The sequence below is a fragment of the Chinchilla lanigera genome, unplaced genomic scaffold (assembly GCF_000276665.1).
Source record: "Chinchilla lanigera isolate Chin_1 unplaced genomic scaffold, ChiLan1.0 scaffold00061, whole genome shotgun sequence".
Lineage (NCBI taxonomy): Eukaryota > Metazoa > Chordata > Mammalia > Rodentia > Chinchillidae > Chinchilla > Chinchilla lanigera.
In genome coordinates this window covers 14,638,661-14,655,584 of record NW_004955462.1, presented here as the reverse complement: position 1 = coordinate 14,655,584, position 16,924 = coordinate 14,638,661, and the positions used below count along the sequence as shown (strand labels likewise).

Sequence of the window (16,924 nt, the reverse complement as noted above, 5' to 3'; positions counted from 1 at the left end):
AAAAACACTTTTGAGCCTCTTTCAGCAACTCCTCTATCTCTTTTTCATTCCATCCATCAGCCTTCTGTAATATCTGCCCAGCTAAGTTTCTTCATGTGCAGATGAGGATGATATTTTTCTTATGAGATTGTTATATTAGAGATAATATGTCCAGTGCCTCCTTCAGATTAAGCGTTTTTTTATTTACATAGTGATTATTAATATTTATTTATTTATTTGCTTTTTTTCAGACATGATCTTGATGATAGGTAGGCCAGGATGATCGTGGACCTGCTGTCTAGCCTAGGCTTGTCATCAGTTCTCAAATCTCCTGCCTCAGCCTGGGATTACGGGCATGTACCACCACTCCTGGCTATTAATTCTGGTTTCTTAGTATGTTACCTGTATATTGTTTTATGCTTTTGTTTACAATGATATTTTAAAAGTATTGTTGCCATTCCACTGGCCTTGATCAGTAGTAAAAATGTTTTCTCACTTAAGAATAAGATAAGAGCTGGAGGAGGGGGTGTTGGAGAGTACTGGTAGTCAAAACTTGTGGTACAGAGGGTGGAGTTGTTGATGTTTTTCTGAAGACCACAGAGTATGAGAGGAAGGTTTTAAAATGTCATTTCCTTGAGTATTACAGCTTCCTTCCTGAAAGGTTGTAGAGGAAATAGGCCTCAGGAGAGTGCCCTAAGACAGATGCCAGAACATCTCCTCTTCTGGGGATATTGATAGTGAACAAATGATGACAAAAGGCAAGAAAAAGAAATGACATTTGTTGGATACCCATGATACATACAACCCTTTGCTAGAACACATACTGTCTTTTATTTTCCAAAACCTCAAGTGCAGCAGTTCTTAACTGGGGGCAATTTTGCCCTCCAGGGAGCACATGCCAATGTCTGGAGACATTTTTGTTTTCACAATTTCAGGATACATAGGACTCTAAGAGTAGAGGCCAGGGAAGCAGTTAAATATCCTACAATGCCCAGAGCAAGTCCTCACAACAATTATTCATCTCAGAATGTCAATAATGCTGAGGTGGAGAAACTCTGCTTGTATTAACAGGCATGTTGGACTACACGTCTACAGGTCTAGAACCTAAACCTCCGAGTAGCTCTCAGCATTCAAATTTGCATTTCTAGTTCCACAACCCCTGCTCTTTCATAATACCATAGCAGTGAGACCAGTGATGGGAGGAATGACCAGCATAAAGATCCAGTGCACAAACTGGTGCTCGAGCAGTATTTATTGAACTATTCATTGCTTTAATGGATGAGTAAATGGATAAAAGAGTGAATAAAGGAGGGAAATGATAAAGATGAATGTGGTCGTTCTACTGCTGCTATGACATATCTCCTTGCTCTTGTTACACAATCCAAAAGTGAGTCAGGGAATTATGATAATAGAGAAAAAAATTAAATGATGCTGGGTGGTCTGAAGCCACTACGTTCAATTTGAGGAGGAGTCCAGATGCCAGTTTCTGGGTCTCCAAATGGAAAATGTACCAGAAGATGGCCTGTACAATCCACCTCCACTACCGTTCTAGGGAGGATGGAGACAGGTATGAAGTTCTGAATTGAGTTTGGCTGGTCATTTCCCTTTCTCCCACTTTCTCCCAAGGGCCCAGGTCAGCTGTGGCTCCAAAAGGAAAAAGAGGGAAGTTGCTTCTCAGTTTTTTCCAGTTTCTGTGGCTCAAGCTGAGCAGGAGATTCTGGGAAGCTCTGAATCTCCTAGAAGAGAACAGATGAAAGAGGGTGGAAGGGGAGGAGCCTATGATTAAATAGACCGTTTCTTTTCACTTCCTCTTTTGGACTCCAGAATTTGGCTGTTTTCTGGGTGAAGAGAAGCTGCGTCCTGTTGGAGTCAGCTTGCTGCAGAGGTGATGGGAATCCCTTCGTTCCTACCTGTCCTTGACACCAAGAGTCACCGAGCTGACTGCAAGCCCTCGCAGACTTTGGGCCATATGCTGCTGTGGATAGCTGTGTTATTCCTGGGTGAGTCAAGGACCCGGGGATGGAGGCAGGAGCAGGAATACCTGGGTTGAGGCCAATCTTGGGCAGGGATGAGGGTGGCATAAGAAGCATGTTGGGGAAATTAGGAGTATGAAGGCAGCAGCTGCAGATCTGACAATTCCACCAGCTTTAGGAAATCAAAGTTGGCAGAATTTTCTGTTTTTTAACTCATTCAGCTTTACTGGGCACCAAGCCTCTGATCCTCTGCCACTGCCTGCATCAGAACCTGCTCTGGGGAAAATTTAATGACCCAACTTAAGTGACAAATGTGTGGCCAGAATATTTCCCTTGGAATTTGTTCCAGATGGACCAAATCTTAGGCAAGAGGGATAATGCTGCCTCACACAAGGGGTGGAGGGAAGCTCTAAGATGCATTTGGGGGAAGATAGCAATGGCCCTTTTCTGTGCTGCTGCAGTCATTTCATGTAGCAGAAACCTATGCTTTTTGCTTATAAAGAAATTCCCTTGGACAGAACCACAGGGAACCAGGGCTCAGAAAACTGACAGACATGGGTAATTTTGGAATTGTCAGTTATGGGACCAGAGAAATCATGCATGCTTTCTTTCACTGCAGAGACCATGGGGTGGGTCCTAACTCTGATCAGTGAGAAGGTCATCGTTTTAAGACAAGACAGAGGAATCTTTTCTGATCAGGATCTTAGCTGTGGGCAGGGGATGGGAACTAATGGTGCCGGATCCTTGGAAGCGAGCGGGGGAGCACACTAGGCCAAGACTTTCCTCCAGTTGTGTTCCTGGGGTTCCACTCTCACCTGTCAAAGGAAAACATATAGTCACTCCTCCAAGTCATATGGCTGACTGATAGCATCCCATGGCCAGCTCTGGAAGCCCTCAGCCCTCAGTGCTGGATGATGAGGACTTACAGGAGGCAGGGGTAAGGAAGAGAGCAGCTTCCCATGAAAGTAGAACAGGGTAAAGTGAGCACTGGACTCCCTCATTTTTCCCATGGACAAGCTCAGCCCTTGAGGGGTGATGTCTTCGCTTTTTGCATTAATAGCACTCCCAATGTGCTGGATCTCTGAGCAAGAATCCTCAGAAAGACTTTTGGTGTTTTCTTCCATTTGCCCTTGGCCAAGCTGCCACGGATCTACTCCATCTTTTCTGGGCCTCCAGTTTAGGTTTTCATCACTTGATGACTCAGTTTTACAACACCCCTTGATTGTGCTTAGTTGCTCCCGCCTCTCCTCCCTTGGATCCCTGCTGCAGGCTAAGGCCATGGAATCTCCAAGTACAGCTGTGGCTGAGTCAACTGCACTTTATAACTGCACTCCAACTTCAGTGTTGGTCATTGCCTACTGAAAAAGCTCCAGTTCTACCCTCCTGGGGTGCATGTCACCATTGCACCCCAAATGGTTATTACTTTATAGCCAGGTAGCGAGTATACTGCACTTTGTTTTCAACACCTTTGCAGTTCTCCAACTGCTTTGTTTAAAGCTGCTATGAGTTCTATGTACCAGACACTCTTCTAGGATCTGGGGGCTTATCCTTGAACTCAATAAACAGTTTTCCTGACCTCAAGTGCAAGGTCTTTGTTCCTTTACCAATAAGTACACGGATGTGATATAATTTCCACTACTCTTTGTTGAACGTGGAACGAAAGTTTTCCTGACCTCAAGTACAAGGTCTTTGTTCCTTTCCCAGTAAGCACATGGATGTGATATAATTTCCACTACTCTTTGTTGAACGTGGAACGAAGACCTGATTGTTGGCTTCTCTCCTCTTTTCTTATCTCTTTCTTGTCTTTTCCTTCATTCTTCTCTTTTTCGCCCACTCTTCCACTCCACTGTCTCCTTTGTCTCCATCTTACATATGCAGGTTTTTGGTTATCATTTCCATGTCAGTAACTCTTCAAATCCACTTGTCTTGCTCACTTCTATATAATTTCATATTTCTGCCTCCTGACCAGATATCTCCAAGTAAATTTTCCAGCTTAGAAACAAAATCTATAAAATCCAATTTATCACCTTCCCCTTACCAGTGCTCTTCTCCTTCTAAGATTTATATTTGCATGAGCACAGTCACCTTCTTCCTGGTCATGCCCCATACACCCATATTTCACCCCCATATCACATCAGCCCCATGTTTCAATCAGGGCCAAGTTCTCTCAGGTCTGTCTTTTAAATTTCTCTGACATCAGTATTTTCTTCTCTTCCTCCTGCGAATGCAATTGACCAAGTAAAATCATGGGGGTTGCAGGTGCATATGATTGAAACAAAGAAAGGAAGGAAGATTATGGGCATTTGCAATGAGGTGATTTTAGAGTAAATCATCAAATCCAAACTGCATAGAGAGGGAGGTAAAGGCAAGCCTGGGCTGAAGGATAGAGGGGGAAGGACAAAGCTTTGGGATTTTTTTTTTTTTTTTCATTACTGGGAATCAAGCCCAAAACCTTCACACTGAGTGCATCCATGCATTTGAAAAATTTTTAATTTTGAGACAGAGTCTTATTAGGTCACTAAGCTTCCCAGGCTGGGCTCTAGTTTGCAATCCTGCCTCAGCCTTCCAGAGTGCTGGGATTACGGGCATGCACCACCATCCTCTGCTCAGCTTTTGGATTCTTGATGAGGTAAAAGCTGATTGTGGAGTCTGCAATTGAGCAGACAGAATGGAAGTGAAGCAGGTTGTAAGTAGAGCATGAAATGTTTGATTTTGTGCCAGGTGTCGTGGCACATGCCTGTAATCTCAGCACTTGGGAGGCTGAGGCAGGAGGACCAACGTGGGTTCAAGGCCAGGCAGGGCTACATAGTGAGATCCTGTCTCAAAAAAAGAAAAAGAAAAAGGGAAATGTTTGATTGTGTAAGTTTGATGTTGGTACAGTTTCTGTGGTCATGATGAAGTCTTGGGTATAAGACGGACATGTGTGGTTAAAATGTGTGAAAGAAAGAGATGAGTACATGGGGCCTGATGCTGGGAAGGTCTTCCACGTATGTTTTGGATAACTGCAATCATCTCTTTTCTAAGAAGTCTCTTTTATAGTTCCCCTTTCCAATTTATCTGACAGGCAATTTCAGCTATACTTTGAACCTTCTGACTTCCTACTACTATACACTGACCTAAAGATCAAACTTTAAAACTTTCCTTACATTCATTTAAACTTTACCATGGGTCAGGTAGCACACTAAATGCCTTACTATTGCATTTAACCCTTACTTCAACTCTATGAAGTAGAACTGCTGTCATTATCTCCATTTACAATCAAGGAAACGAAAGCAGAAAAAATGATTTGTGGAGGGAACTTAGCAAGAATGAAGTCAGTTTTCAAATTCAGTCATGTTCTTACTCACTGTCACGTTATTTAGCATCAGGACTTACCTTTTTAGCCTCTTCCCTCATTCTTGGAGGCAATTTCACACAGGCCCAAAATCAAGCAGCATGAGGGCTACAACTCACTGGAAATGTTGATAATTACCTGTGTGTTCATCATACAGATTCCCTCTTTGCTGTCTATCAAAACTCTATCACTCCCAGCATTCAGCATTTGGGAGGCTGAGGCAGGGGGACTGCCAGGAGTTTGAGGTCTGTCTGGGCTACATAAGTGAGTTTAAGACCAGCCTGCGCTCGATAGTGAGATCCTGTCTCAAAAAAAAAAAAAAAAAAAAAAAAAAATCCTATCACTAACTTCTCCCTGAGGTTCTCCTCCTTACCAACCCCAAATCCTGCCAAACATAGAGCCCCAGGACCTTCCCTTCCTCTGAACCCCCTTAGCATGTTATCCATACTCCTCCAATGTCCCTAGGAGCATCTCTTTTACAGTGAATTATACATATGCTCATCTCCACCATTAGAATGTTGCCTTTAGTGGGGGCAGAGGCTTACATTCTTTTCCTTTGGGTGGACTCAGGATGAGCTGTAAGACTGTAGGAAGTCAGTGCAGGTTTGTTCATAAACTGTGGGTTGCAAAAGAATGATGTGAGATATACATATCACTTCTCATATACATTCCAGAGGAAAATCTAGCAAGATGTATGCCAAGGCAATAACACTTCTGTCATGTGTATTTTCTACTCTTTTGCAATGATCACAGATTATCTGTGTAATCCCTATGCCTTTCCCCAAAAGAATAAAACCTGCTGTCTGGGTAGACTCTAGCAAAATCATTTACATATGTAAGGCCCAGCAAAGAACTTTCTAGAGCCATTTTAACCAGTCAAAAGAGCGTTTTATATAATTTCAGTACATTTTTCTGCTATTAAGGAAGGAGCTCTCAGAACTTTAGAAAATGTACCTCATAGGGGCTGGGGATTTAGCTCAGTAGCACAGCACTTGCCCGGCAAGCATGAGGTTGTGAGTTTGATTCCTGGTACCGGAAAAAAACAAAAAACAAAACAAAAGAAAAAACAAGAAAATGTACCTCATGGGGCAGCCCAGGGATGGGCATGGGCAAGGGTGGGGCAATGGCTGAGGGGCGGGCTGGACAGGCTTCTCTCAGTGCAGAGGCTCAGGACCCTGGTGACCCTTGCTTTTTCTCTTACAGCTCCTGTTGCCGGGACCTCTGGTAAGTTCCCTGCCCACCTCCTTTCCTCTGCCCAGCTCCGGCTTTCCTTCATCTGGTGCCCTGTTTGAAGATGCTCTGATAGTGCCAGCAACCAAGCTCCATAAGGTCAGGGCCAGGAAAGGGTCGCCACTCTCAGAAGATGCCCTGAGCACCCCTCCTTCCGGGCATGCAGGTGGTGGACAGCCATGATTCACAAGTGCTTTAGCCCTTCTGATTCTGTTATGGTGACACGTTACAAGCACTGTCACAAAAAGTAAGAATTCAGTCCTCTCAACTGCTTTCCACTCTAAATAAATAAAATCAAGTCTTTGAAAAAGTTGATCTCAAAGAAGTAGAATAGTAGTAAGGGTAGGGGAGGATGGAGAGAGGATTTTTAGTGGGTACAGGGGTACAGTTGAATAGGAGGGAAAACATAATCTTCTGTAGCACAGAAGGGTAACAACGGTAGACAACAGTTAATGGTGTATTTCAAAATAGCTAGGAGAGAGGATTTTTTCTTTTCTGTTGATATATGTGATATGCATAATTACATTCATTTTGAGGAATGAATATACATATAGTATTGTTGGGAGCCACTGCAGCAGGTCATTGGTTAAGTAGTTAAACTACCTCAGTACTGAAAAAGGAATCCTGCAAAGAAACAGTACCACAGTAATAGGTTCAATTCACCAACAACCTCTGACAGTTGCCAGCTAGACTGATAACTGACCACTGTTATGGACTTTGGACTATATTCGTCGAGCACAGCTTTTCTAGCTTCCATTAAACACCCATCACTTCTGCAACTAAACAGAAAAGGGAGATATGTTGGGAGCCACTGGAGCTGGTCATAGATCAGGCAGTCAAGCTACCTCAGTATTGAAAAAGGCATCTTGCAGGACAATTACAGTCGTTAGTCGCTAGGCAACATTACCCTCCCATGATGCGAACTTTGCAAGAGTATAAGTGCCTCTACTGTTGCAGTCAGTCCTCTTGCTCATCAGGCAAGAGGTAACTGCACCTGACCCCAGCTATTGTCTCTTGCCTTTATTTTCTACATCCTCTGTCACTGGTTTCTCCCGGGGACCATGGAGAGACCCTGACTCCCACATAGTATTCTTTTCGATCCCCTTAGTAGAGACAATTTTGAAAGTTCTCAAAAAATAAATGACAACCATTTATAGTGTATTGTAGATAATTACTTTGATCTGATTATTATAAATTATATACATATGTTAAAGAATTACATGTACCCCACAAATATGTACAGGTATTATGTGTCAAAGATTTTTTTTTAACTTCACTAGAAAAAAACCAAGAGCTTCCTCTCCAAGTAAAATTAAAAGCACATGCAAAATCACATGATCTGTGTAGATTGTTGCATGTGTTGACACATCCCTGTTCTACATGCATCCAAGAGTTTAAGTCCTGTCCCCCTGAAGTCCTGTCCCCAGGAAGACAAGGAGAGCTGTCTTCATGCTTTTGGTTGCATCATAGTGGACTGAGCTTTGCTGGGCACTTCTTTATCTGTACACTAAGTCTCTCCCCAACAGCTAGGACTGACCCTTGAGGTTTTCTCCCACTCCGTCCTTCTGAGGCCGCAGAGGGGTTGGCAGTGAGGCCTGGCGATTCTGACCTCCTTTCTAAGTGATGAAGGATGACATCAGGTCAGAGCAGAAATCTGCTGTCTGCCTCTCAGGGCCCACATCTCAACCAGATGCCCGTACTTGTCTCCAGCCAGCTCTGGAGAGGGTTTATCCAACTAGTGTTCAGATGCTTCAGTTTACAAGGGAAGAAAGGGAGCCCCAAAAGTGTATGTGTGTGCATGCACGTGACAGAGAGAGACAGAGACAGAGATGCAGTCACAGGACACACACAGAGAAGGAACTGTTAGGCTATTCCTTGGTACAGTAGAGATATTTCTAGGGAGTTTCCTTGCCGCTCTCCCCACCTCTCCCCCTCGACCTCTCCTGAGGAGGGTCATTCCTGCTCCCTGACAGTGTCCTTGGCCCTTGTGGTTGCCTTCAGCTGCAGAAGCCTTCTGGGCCTGGTTTCACTCTTGGTGTCCACAGTATGAACATACTCACTTCGTTGTCTGAGTTTTATGGCTGCTTAGACTCCTGTGGTTCCCCTTCCTCATGCAGCCTCCTCTGCTCGCCTCTCAGAAGACCTCCCGAAGGCCGTAGTGAGACGCGAACCCCCGTGGATCCAGGTGCTCCGGGAAGACCGCGTGACTCTGACCTGCGAGGGTGCCCGCAGCCCTGGGAACCACTCCACCCAGTGGCTCCACAATGGGAACCCTATCCCCGACCAGGTCCAGCCCAGCTACAGGTTCACAGCCAAGAGCAACGACAGCGGAGATTACAGGTGCCAGGCGGGAGGGACCAGCCTGAGCGACCCTGTGCATCTGGACGTGATTTCTGGTCAGTAGAGGATGGAGGGGCTGGGAAGACCAGGATAGGGGAACCTGCTGACACTGCAGATGATGGGAGGAAAGGAGGCTGGCCTGACTTCTGGGAAGCACCACCGCGACTTGCTTGAAGTAATTTTTGCTCACTCATTTCCTCACCCACTCTTTGGCTTCATATGTGTGGATGGGAGCGCGTTTCCTAAGAAATTCTTCGGCATGTATGAGTAGTGGTTTTTGTTTCAGTCCTGATTGAGCAAGAGGGTTCCAAGCCTACAGACAGGCAACTGGGTGTGAGAGAAGCAGAAGGAGGTCCCTATTTCATAAAAACCCTTTCACTGTCAAGTCAGGAGTGATGACTCAAGTCTATAATCCCAGCATTCTGGGAGGCTAAGGAAGGAGGACTGTAAATTTGAGGCCAGCCTGGGCAATTAAGCAGTTCAGCAAGATCCTGTCTCAGAATAAAAATTTAATAAAAAGGCTTGGGATGTAGCCCAGTGTTACGGCCCTAGATTCAATATCTGCCCCCCACCAAAAAACCCAACCATAAAGAGACCACAACTGAATAATCCTCAATCTAGAGATAACCAGCTGTATAAATACAATCAATTTATTTAATCCTTAAGTCTAAGTTCCCCCAGCTGTTCAGCAGAGTTACTAATGTGTCCTTCATAGAGCTTCGGGGAGAGCTGTCCCTTCCCTGATCTCCAGGCCTCTCGAGTCTTTCTTCATTTTTCTTTCCCACCAGTATATGGGCAACTTCAAGGGAGCACTGGGTCCTATCTATCTCTGCATTTCCCACATCTGGAATGGGGAAGGGTTTAGTCTGTGTTTGCCAAACAGACCAAGGATTTCATAAAGCTCCTGGCACTAAGTAGGTTCTATCATCATTTTCAGATGAAGAAAAGCCATCATCTGACTGTGACTACTGTTTCTGTTACTTTTCACTTGGTCCCACTCCTCACTTGATTCTCGAATTTTCCTTAAAAGTATACAGCTCAGCTGGGTGTGGTGGCACACACCTGTAACCCCAGCACTCGTGAGGCAGAGGCAGGAGGATCACTATGAGTTCAAGCCCTGTCTGGGCTACAGAGTGAGTTCAAGCCCTGCCTGAAATACAGAGTAAGACCCTATCTCAAAGAAAAAAAGTATACTGCAACCTCATGACTCATCTGTGACACTGCTGCCTTCAGACAAAGTCCCTGCTGAACAGAAGCTCCCCTTTCATTATCATTCATCAGTAAACCCACATCTGTTGGAGATTCAAGAGCTTCTACTATCCCCAAAACATATGTCTCTGCTTCATCCCCTCCATTTGTAGCCTCCTCATCCCACTGGGACTCAGCCCCAAGGAAGAGACTACCTCTCAGGTTCTCTTGCATGTTTCCTAACAGGACAGGAAGGCAGCTACCTTCTCCCAGGAAAGAAAAGAAAAGAAGAGTATCCTGAACACCCACTGTGTGCCAGGAACTTGTAAAACCATAGTATTATTGTGCCCATTTTCAAAGATGAGGAAACTGAGGCCCAGACAGTTAAATTACTAACCCAAGATTACAGAGCTCATAGATGAATGGAGCCAGAATTAGAAATCAAGATTCTAAACTTAGACTCTTCCCTCTGCACATCTTGTTCCACTAAACAGGATAGTCTCAGAGTTGAATGAAGGCCTCCTGAGTCTTGTGGTTCTTGTGTCTTTCAGACTGGCTGCTGCTCCAGACCCCTCAGCTGGTTTTCCAGGAGGGGGACGTCATCGTGCTGCGGTGCCACAGCTGGAATAACAAGCCTTTGGCAAAGGTCACATTCTACCAGAATGGAATAGCCAAGAAATTTTTCTCTCTCAGTAGAAATTTCTCCATCCCACAAGCAAACCACAGTAACAGTGGTGATTACCACTGCACAGGACATATAGGAAGGACGTCTCACTCATCACAGCCTGTGACCATCACTGTCCAAGGTACGGCAACTCTGTCAAAATGTAAGGACAAGAGAAGTGGTAATGGACAAGAACTAAGATCCTATAGGCCTGTACGGAGAGCTGAGAAATGACACAGAGCACTGGGGCCAAGAGGAGTTGTTGAAGCTTTGCCCAGGATGGGCCAGTGGGCAGGAGTAGGGGTCAGAGCTCACAGCCCTCTGATTCCAGGGCATAGAGGACAAGGCTGTGCCCCATTCCATGGCAGTAAAACAGAGCAGCCTCATTGACGCACAGCTTCCCCAAGCAACTGGACTTTCCTGAGTAAGGGTAGTGCCTTGTTTCTTGTCCTGTCTCATGGTATGGCTATTCACTCCTGGGGCCTGGGGAGCTCTTCCTATATATCCTGAGCAGTGAACTGGAGTGATGCCTCTGGCCAGGGCAGCTTCAGATCCCCTGCCTTGCTCCCCAGAGGGCTATCTCTGTGCTCCGTACACTCCCCAGTGTGCCTTTATTTGTATGGTAGAGAAACTTGGTTCTGGGAGAGGCACAAGCACAGCCATAGAAACCCTGTGTGGATGAGGTTGCAGGGGGAAGTGTTACACCTGTAAGTGACCAAGACACAGAACAGCTTGAGGACTGTGGCCCAACACTGGGGAGTGGGGAGTGGGAGGGGACAGGGAATGTACTTATCACCTGTCTTCAAATCTAGCTTCCCCAGAGCCCAAGTCAAGCAACTCAGCAGTGGTGATAATTGTGGCTGCGGTCATTGGGATTGCTACAGTGGCCGTTGTTGTTGCTGTAGCAGCCATGACCTACCTCAAGAAAAAACGGACTCCAGGTTAGTATCCCTCTTTGGTCCTGCTTGTTATAAGTTCCCACTTGGCTGAGACCCTAAGCTTAGACATTGCCAGGCTAGAGAATTCTTAGTATTCAGCTATAGCTCCATCTTTAGCTATTGATTGATTGATTGATTCTTCCATTCATTCATTCAACAAGGCTTGAACAAAAAGTCAAGCCCTATGGTAAACACTGAAAGTGATATCAAGATAAAAAAGCCCAGTCCCTTCCCTTAGGGAGTTCTCAGAATCATAGAGAAGACATACAAATGGATAATTATAAGATGGGTAAGAGCAATGTTAAGAGAAACAAAAAGGCTATGACAGGGACACAGAAGAGGCTCCCCGACGCAATGTGTTAGTCAGCTCTGTTACTATAACAAAATACCTTGTAAAATCAACTTATAAAGCAAAGAGGTTTATTTTGGGTTTTGGAGGTTCACAGTTTTGGAGGTTCCAGCCCTCAAACAGTTTGCCCCATTTCTTTAGCTTATGACTAGGCAGTGTATTATGGCAGGAGCACATCATGGGGCAAAACTGCTAACCTTATGGCCAGAAAACAAAGCCAGCGAAGAAGAGACCAGGGATCCCATAGTACTCTTCAATGGCATGACCCCAATGACATAAAGACCTCCCACTAAACCCCACCTCTTAAAGGTCCCACCATCTCCCAATATCACCACCCTGGGAACCAAGTGTTTAACACAAGGGCCTTTGAGGGACATTTAAGACACAAACTAAACATGCAGACTGGACCAAGCCAGTTAAAGGTTTCATGGGAAGGCAGTGTACTATAGTGATAGAAAAACACAAAGTAGGGCCCTACTGCTGGTGTTCAAATCTCAGTTCATGGCTCATCAACTGTATGACCTTGGGTGAGTTGCTCAATCTTTCTGTGCCTCAGTGTCCTCATCTGGAAAATGGTGACACTCATAGGATCTACCTCATAGGATTGTTGTGATAATGAATGAGGCTGCAGCTCTTAGAACAGTTGCCTAGCTGATAGTAGACAGCACAAAAATCTGAGCTGTTACCACTATGGAGGAGATGATGTTTGGGGAGCAATTAGCTACATAAAGATGATTGGAAGAACATTCTAGGCACAGAGGCATGCGAGTGAGGAATGAGAGAATAATACTACTAATACCTCACAAAGCATTTGCTGCTGGTTTGTAGGGAGGGCCTCAGTTGCTGATGATAAGTAAATATTGAAACACTGACATACTCAGAGTAAGAGGTCTCTTTTAAAAGGCAGAGGAAGCCTAAGAAAGAAAGTTGCCTTTCTGCTATCATAGGGTTTGTTGACTTTTGTCTTTCTGGACCAGCCCTTTCCTGGACAGGGGAGCTGGGGAGGTGGGAGGAGAGGAGGCCTCTGTGTGAGGGAAGGGCCTCTGTCGGTTCTAACCCAATCCTACCCCTGATCCTTGGTGCTGAGGACTCAGGCCCCACCCCATAATCCTACTAACCTCCTGTGTGCCCCTCCCAGCTCTCCCAGGAAACCCTGAGCACAGGGAAATGGGAGAAACCCTACCCGAGGAACTAGGTGAGTACAGCGTTCCCTCTGGGGGCTCAGTGATGACTTGTCCAGGGCTGCCAGATGGATCGGAGCCAGCAAGAAGTGACTTGTGTGAGTCTGGCTGGAGCACGTGAGAGGGAGGGGGTGGGGGAGGAGGGTGGGGCTCAAATCACTTGGTCAGTTCTGAGTCTAATTCCTGGGCCTGAGGAGGATCTCACGGGAGTTAAGAAAAGTAACATTGGTTCCAAATTGAGAAGGGAGAGCTGCACCCACATTTTTGAGCCTAAGAATATGGTGACATTTTCAAAGCAGTAAATCACAGAAATTTGGATCTTTTTGTGGAGATTTGCCAGATCTGGCCAAAAAAAAACCCAAAAAACAAAAAACAAAAAAACAGGGGTCCGAAGCTATAAGAAGGCCAATAGAATTAAAGAGGTAGGAGTCTAAGAGGACAGGGGAAGGAGTCCTGAGGAAAACACTTAGATTTGTTGAGGCATGTGTCCCTGTGGAGAGATGGAGGTAAGGCGTGGAAGAAGCCAACTAGGTAGAAAATTAGGAGGACATTTGGGCTTGAGAAAATTTGGGGGACTACGGCTAGTAGTGGGTTTTGTTTTGGGTACAAAACTTGGTTCTGATGCCTTCTGTGTCAGTTTATTAGATACTGGCTTGGTTCTGCCACCATGATATGGTAAAATCTTACCGCGTTCAGTCACCTCAGTGAGGAAGGGATTGGGTTGGTCTAAACCAACGATGGCAAACCTTTTAGAGACAAGTGCCCAAACTGCAACTCAAAACCCACTTATTTATTAGAAAGTGCAAACATGGCCATTAAACCTGAATACTGAGGTTTTAGTTTAGAAAAAAAACTTGTACATGAACATTTTTTGTCTTAAAAGCAGATAACACATGTACTGTAAATTTGCCACCACTGTAGATGATCCCTGAGCCCTGGTGTGAAAACCAGTGAACATCCAACCCCTATCTCAGGTGGTAGTGTATAAGAAGAGCAGAATTCCAGAGCATTTCCTAACCATTGTCAAAGTCAGAGCACAAGGAAATTGCAGCTTTCTCTGGGGTCTTCCCTGGCAGTGGATCAGACAGGAAAAAGAGGCCCTTGGAGATTCTACCTCATATGGCTGGAATATGACTTAGAGCAGAGCCAACGGACTTGAGAGCTTGAGCAAACTGTAGCTCCCCTGGCTGTGCTTTGAGCTGGCTCCAGTGTTTCTTGGCCAGGTCATGTGGGGACACCAAACCAGATCTAAGAAAAAGTCCAAACACAACTGGATGGTAAATTTACAACCTTGTTGTGTGCCTCTGCCTACACTGGCATAAACACATTTCACTGGAAGTGATGGTTTCCCAAGAGACACAGTAAGTCATTGAGGAATGCTTTAGAAGGGGGACTCCAAGCATGGTTTGTTGCCAAGTTAGGAACGTGGAAAATAGGACTCTTTGTGTCCAGGAAATGAGGAAAGAGACTAGAAGCATTGTCTCAGACTCCTCCCTGCCTTCCTGGGAAATGCAGATTCACAGATACTGAGGCTGCTTTTCATTCTGGCAAAGTGATTTATGGCAAAAACATGAGGGAGTTTGGCGTTTTGGGTATTTCTCAGAGAAAGTTGTTTACCTTTCTCTCTCTTTCTTTCTCTCCTCCCTTCCTCCTTTCCTCCTTTCCTCCTTTCCTTCCTTCCTTGTCTTTTCTGCCTTCCTGCTCTTCACCTATATTCTTTCTCTTCTTTGTTGTCTTTCTTTCTTTCTTTCTTTCTCTTCATTGTTGTCTTTCTTTCTTTCTTTCTTTCTCTTCGTTGTTGTCTTTCTTTCTTTCTGATGCCACGAAGTACCTGATTCTTCACACTTTCAACCAAGATGCACTGCATTTGGCCAATGTGGAAATGGTGGTTGCTCTTCCCTCCCTGAAGCCTGTGGCCAGCAAAAAATCTGGACTTTATTTTACTTTAATACTGAATACTCCCCACCTCTTCCCCAATCCTTCAGATCCCCAAAGCTGCCTGGTTTGCTTCTAGAAAATCTCATCGATCTTCTCAAAATAATGTGGCACAAATCACTGCTTCCCTTTGTCACTGTGGCCAGGGAGAGGCTGAGGCTGGACAATGTCAGCCTGCATGACTGAGGCCACACTGACCTGGTGCTTGGCCTGCAGGCTTGAGCTGGGATCAGCATCCTTTGCTTCGGGCCTGGTGTGAACTTTGGTTTTGCAGCCTCAGTGGCAGTACAGTGCACCTTCTGTTCCATGGGTGCTGGGGCTGATCTCTCTTCTTTTTGCCCATAGTCAATCTCTCTGATCCTGAGGAAGCTGTTAAATCTGAGGTGAGCAATCCCAGACATCTCCTTGTCCTCTCAACTCCCTTCTCCCCTGCTTTGTCTTTCCCAAGATCTTTCCTTGGATGCACAGCATGTTTCTGCTTTCTCTAGGCTGAGAATACAATCACCTATTCACTTCTCAAGCACCCGGAAACTCAAGAGGATGAAACAGACCACGATTATCAGAACCACATTTAACCTCCATTATCTGGCCCTGGGATTTGCGGGGAGAAAAATCAGAGAAGTGAGGATCTCCTATCTCCTGGCCTAAGGTCCTCTTGGAGAGGTTGAGAGGATGCTGCAGTTCCAAAGAGGGAGCTGGATTCTTCCAGAGTTCTGTATGTGAGTTCTGAAGTTCTTTGGCCTGACACCAACAGGAAATATGGCCCCTGATGGCTAACTGATTCTGTGCCTCAGCACTTCCCAAAATTAAGACTCTATTACACAGCCTCCCAGCTAATGTAATTAATAAAATTAATATTGCTAAGATTTTAACAACGTGAGACATGCTTATATTATGGGTAACATTAAAAAATTACATAAGTATATATGATTTCAGAAATGATAAAATCAACTAACATATACCAACATATTAAAAATGATTGTTTCAGGGTGATGGAATTATCAGTGATTTTTATTCTCTTTGTTATTTTCCTATAAAGATCATGCACTGTATTTATAATAAAATATTATGAAAGCAACATTCTGTTTACCTATTCAAGACTGTATGCACTGTCTTGTAGAATGAGTTCTCTGGGGGGTCTCTCTCTCTCTTTGGTAAGAAGAATCCATGGAAGATAGTAATGGACAGGAGAGGAGAAATGGGGATTTGGACTATAGGGTCAATGTCCCACTTCTTAAAACTGAATTCTCTTCCGTTGTACTTGTATGCTTGTTTCCATGTCTTCATCCATTTTCTCCTATGGCAAACAAAACAAGTACTTTTTTTTGCATCACAAGTTCTTAGGAAATTAAACCTCAGATGAACCCTCAGTGGAGAGTGCTGACTTCCTGTTCTGCTATTTACTACTATGGTAGTTACTAGAAGGTTGTGACCTTAGAGAAGCCATCCCTACAGGTTACCAATATGACTGCAGCATCATTGTGGATTTGGTGAGTGACCTTGAAATAGCTTCATTTTCTGTGCATTATCACTGTATCATTGTGAAACATTTTTCTTGCATTTAGGACTTTTTCAACTTCCTTTGTTGGGTAGTTATCTTAATTACTTTCTCATTGCTGGGACAAAATATCTGACACTCACAGGTTAAAGGAGGAAAGGTTTATTTTAGCTCATAGTTTGTAAAGGTTCAATCCATAGCCTACTGGCCCTGAGGTAGGGCAGAATGACAGAAGGGCAGGGCAGAGGAGAAACAGTCCATGGCATGGCAAGCAGGAAGCAGCAAGCAACAGTAAACCTTTCTTTAAAAAAAAAA

The 16,924-nt window shown here is 44.7% G+C and overlaps 1 protein-coding gene across 4 annotated transcripts; it reads left to right on the top strand.

The window, feature by feature from the left end:
- Positions 1-1,783: 1,783 nt before the first annotated feature.
- Fcgr2b (Fc fragment of IgG, low affinity IIb, receptor (CD32)) lies at positions 1,784-16,189 on the top strand. Of its 4 annotated transcripts, none has more exons than XM_013521429.1 (8): positions 1,784-1,979; positions 6,490-6,510; positions 8,655-8,912; positions 10,596-10,850; positions 11,521-11,649; positions 13,134-13,274; positions 15,457-15,494; positions 15,600-16,189. In XM_013521429.1, the coding sequence occupies exons 1-8, from the start codon at positions 1,868-1,870 to the stop codon at positions 15,684-15,686; spliced, it is 1,041 nt and encodes a 346-aa protein (XP_013376883.1). In that variant the 5' UTR covers positions 1,784-1,867; the 3' UTR covers positions 15,687-16,189. The 4 variants fall into 4 exon arrangements, with proteins under 4 accessions (XP_013376883.1, XP_005398351.1, XP_013376884.1 ...); XM_005398294.2 differs by having other exon boundaries at positions 8,634-8,912; XM_013521430.1 differs by lacking the exon at positions 13,134-13,274 and having other exon boundaries at positions 1,785-1,979.
- Positions 16,190-16,924: the final 735 nt, after the last annotated feature.

Excerpts from the sequence above, each read along its gene's own strand:
- Fcgr2b (XM_005398294.2), top strand. The coding sequence starts at position 1,868 with ATGGGAATCCCTTCGTTCCTACCTGTCCTTGACACCAAGAGTCACCGA. Across the intron at positions 8,913-10,595 it reads GCATCTGGACGTGATTTCTG|ACTGGCTGCTGCTCCAGACC; the intron begins GTCAGTAGAGGA and ends TGTGTCTTTCAG. Across the intron at positions 10,851-11,520 it reads TGTGACCATCACTGTCCAAG|CTTCCCCAGAGCCCAAGTCA; the intron begins GTACGGCAACTC and ends CTTCAAATCTAG.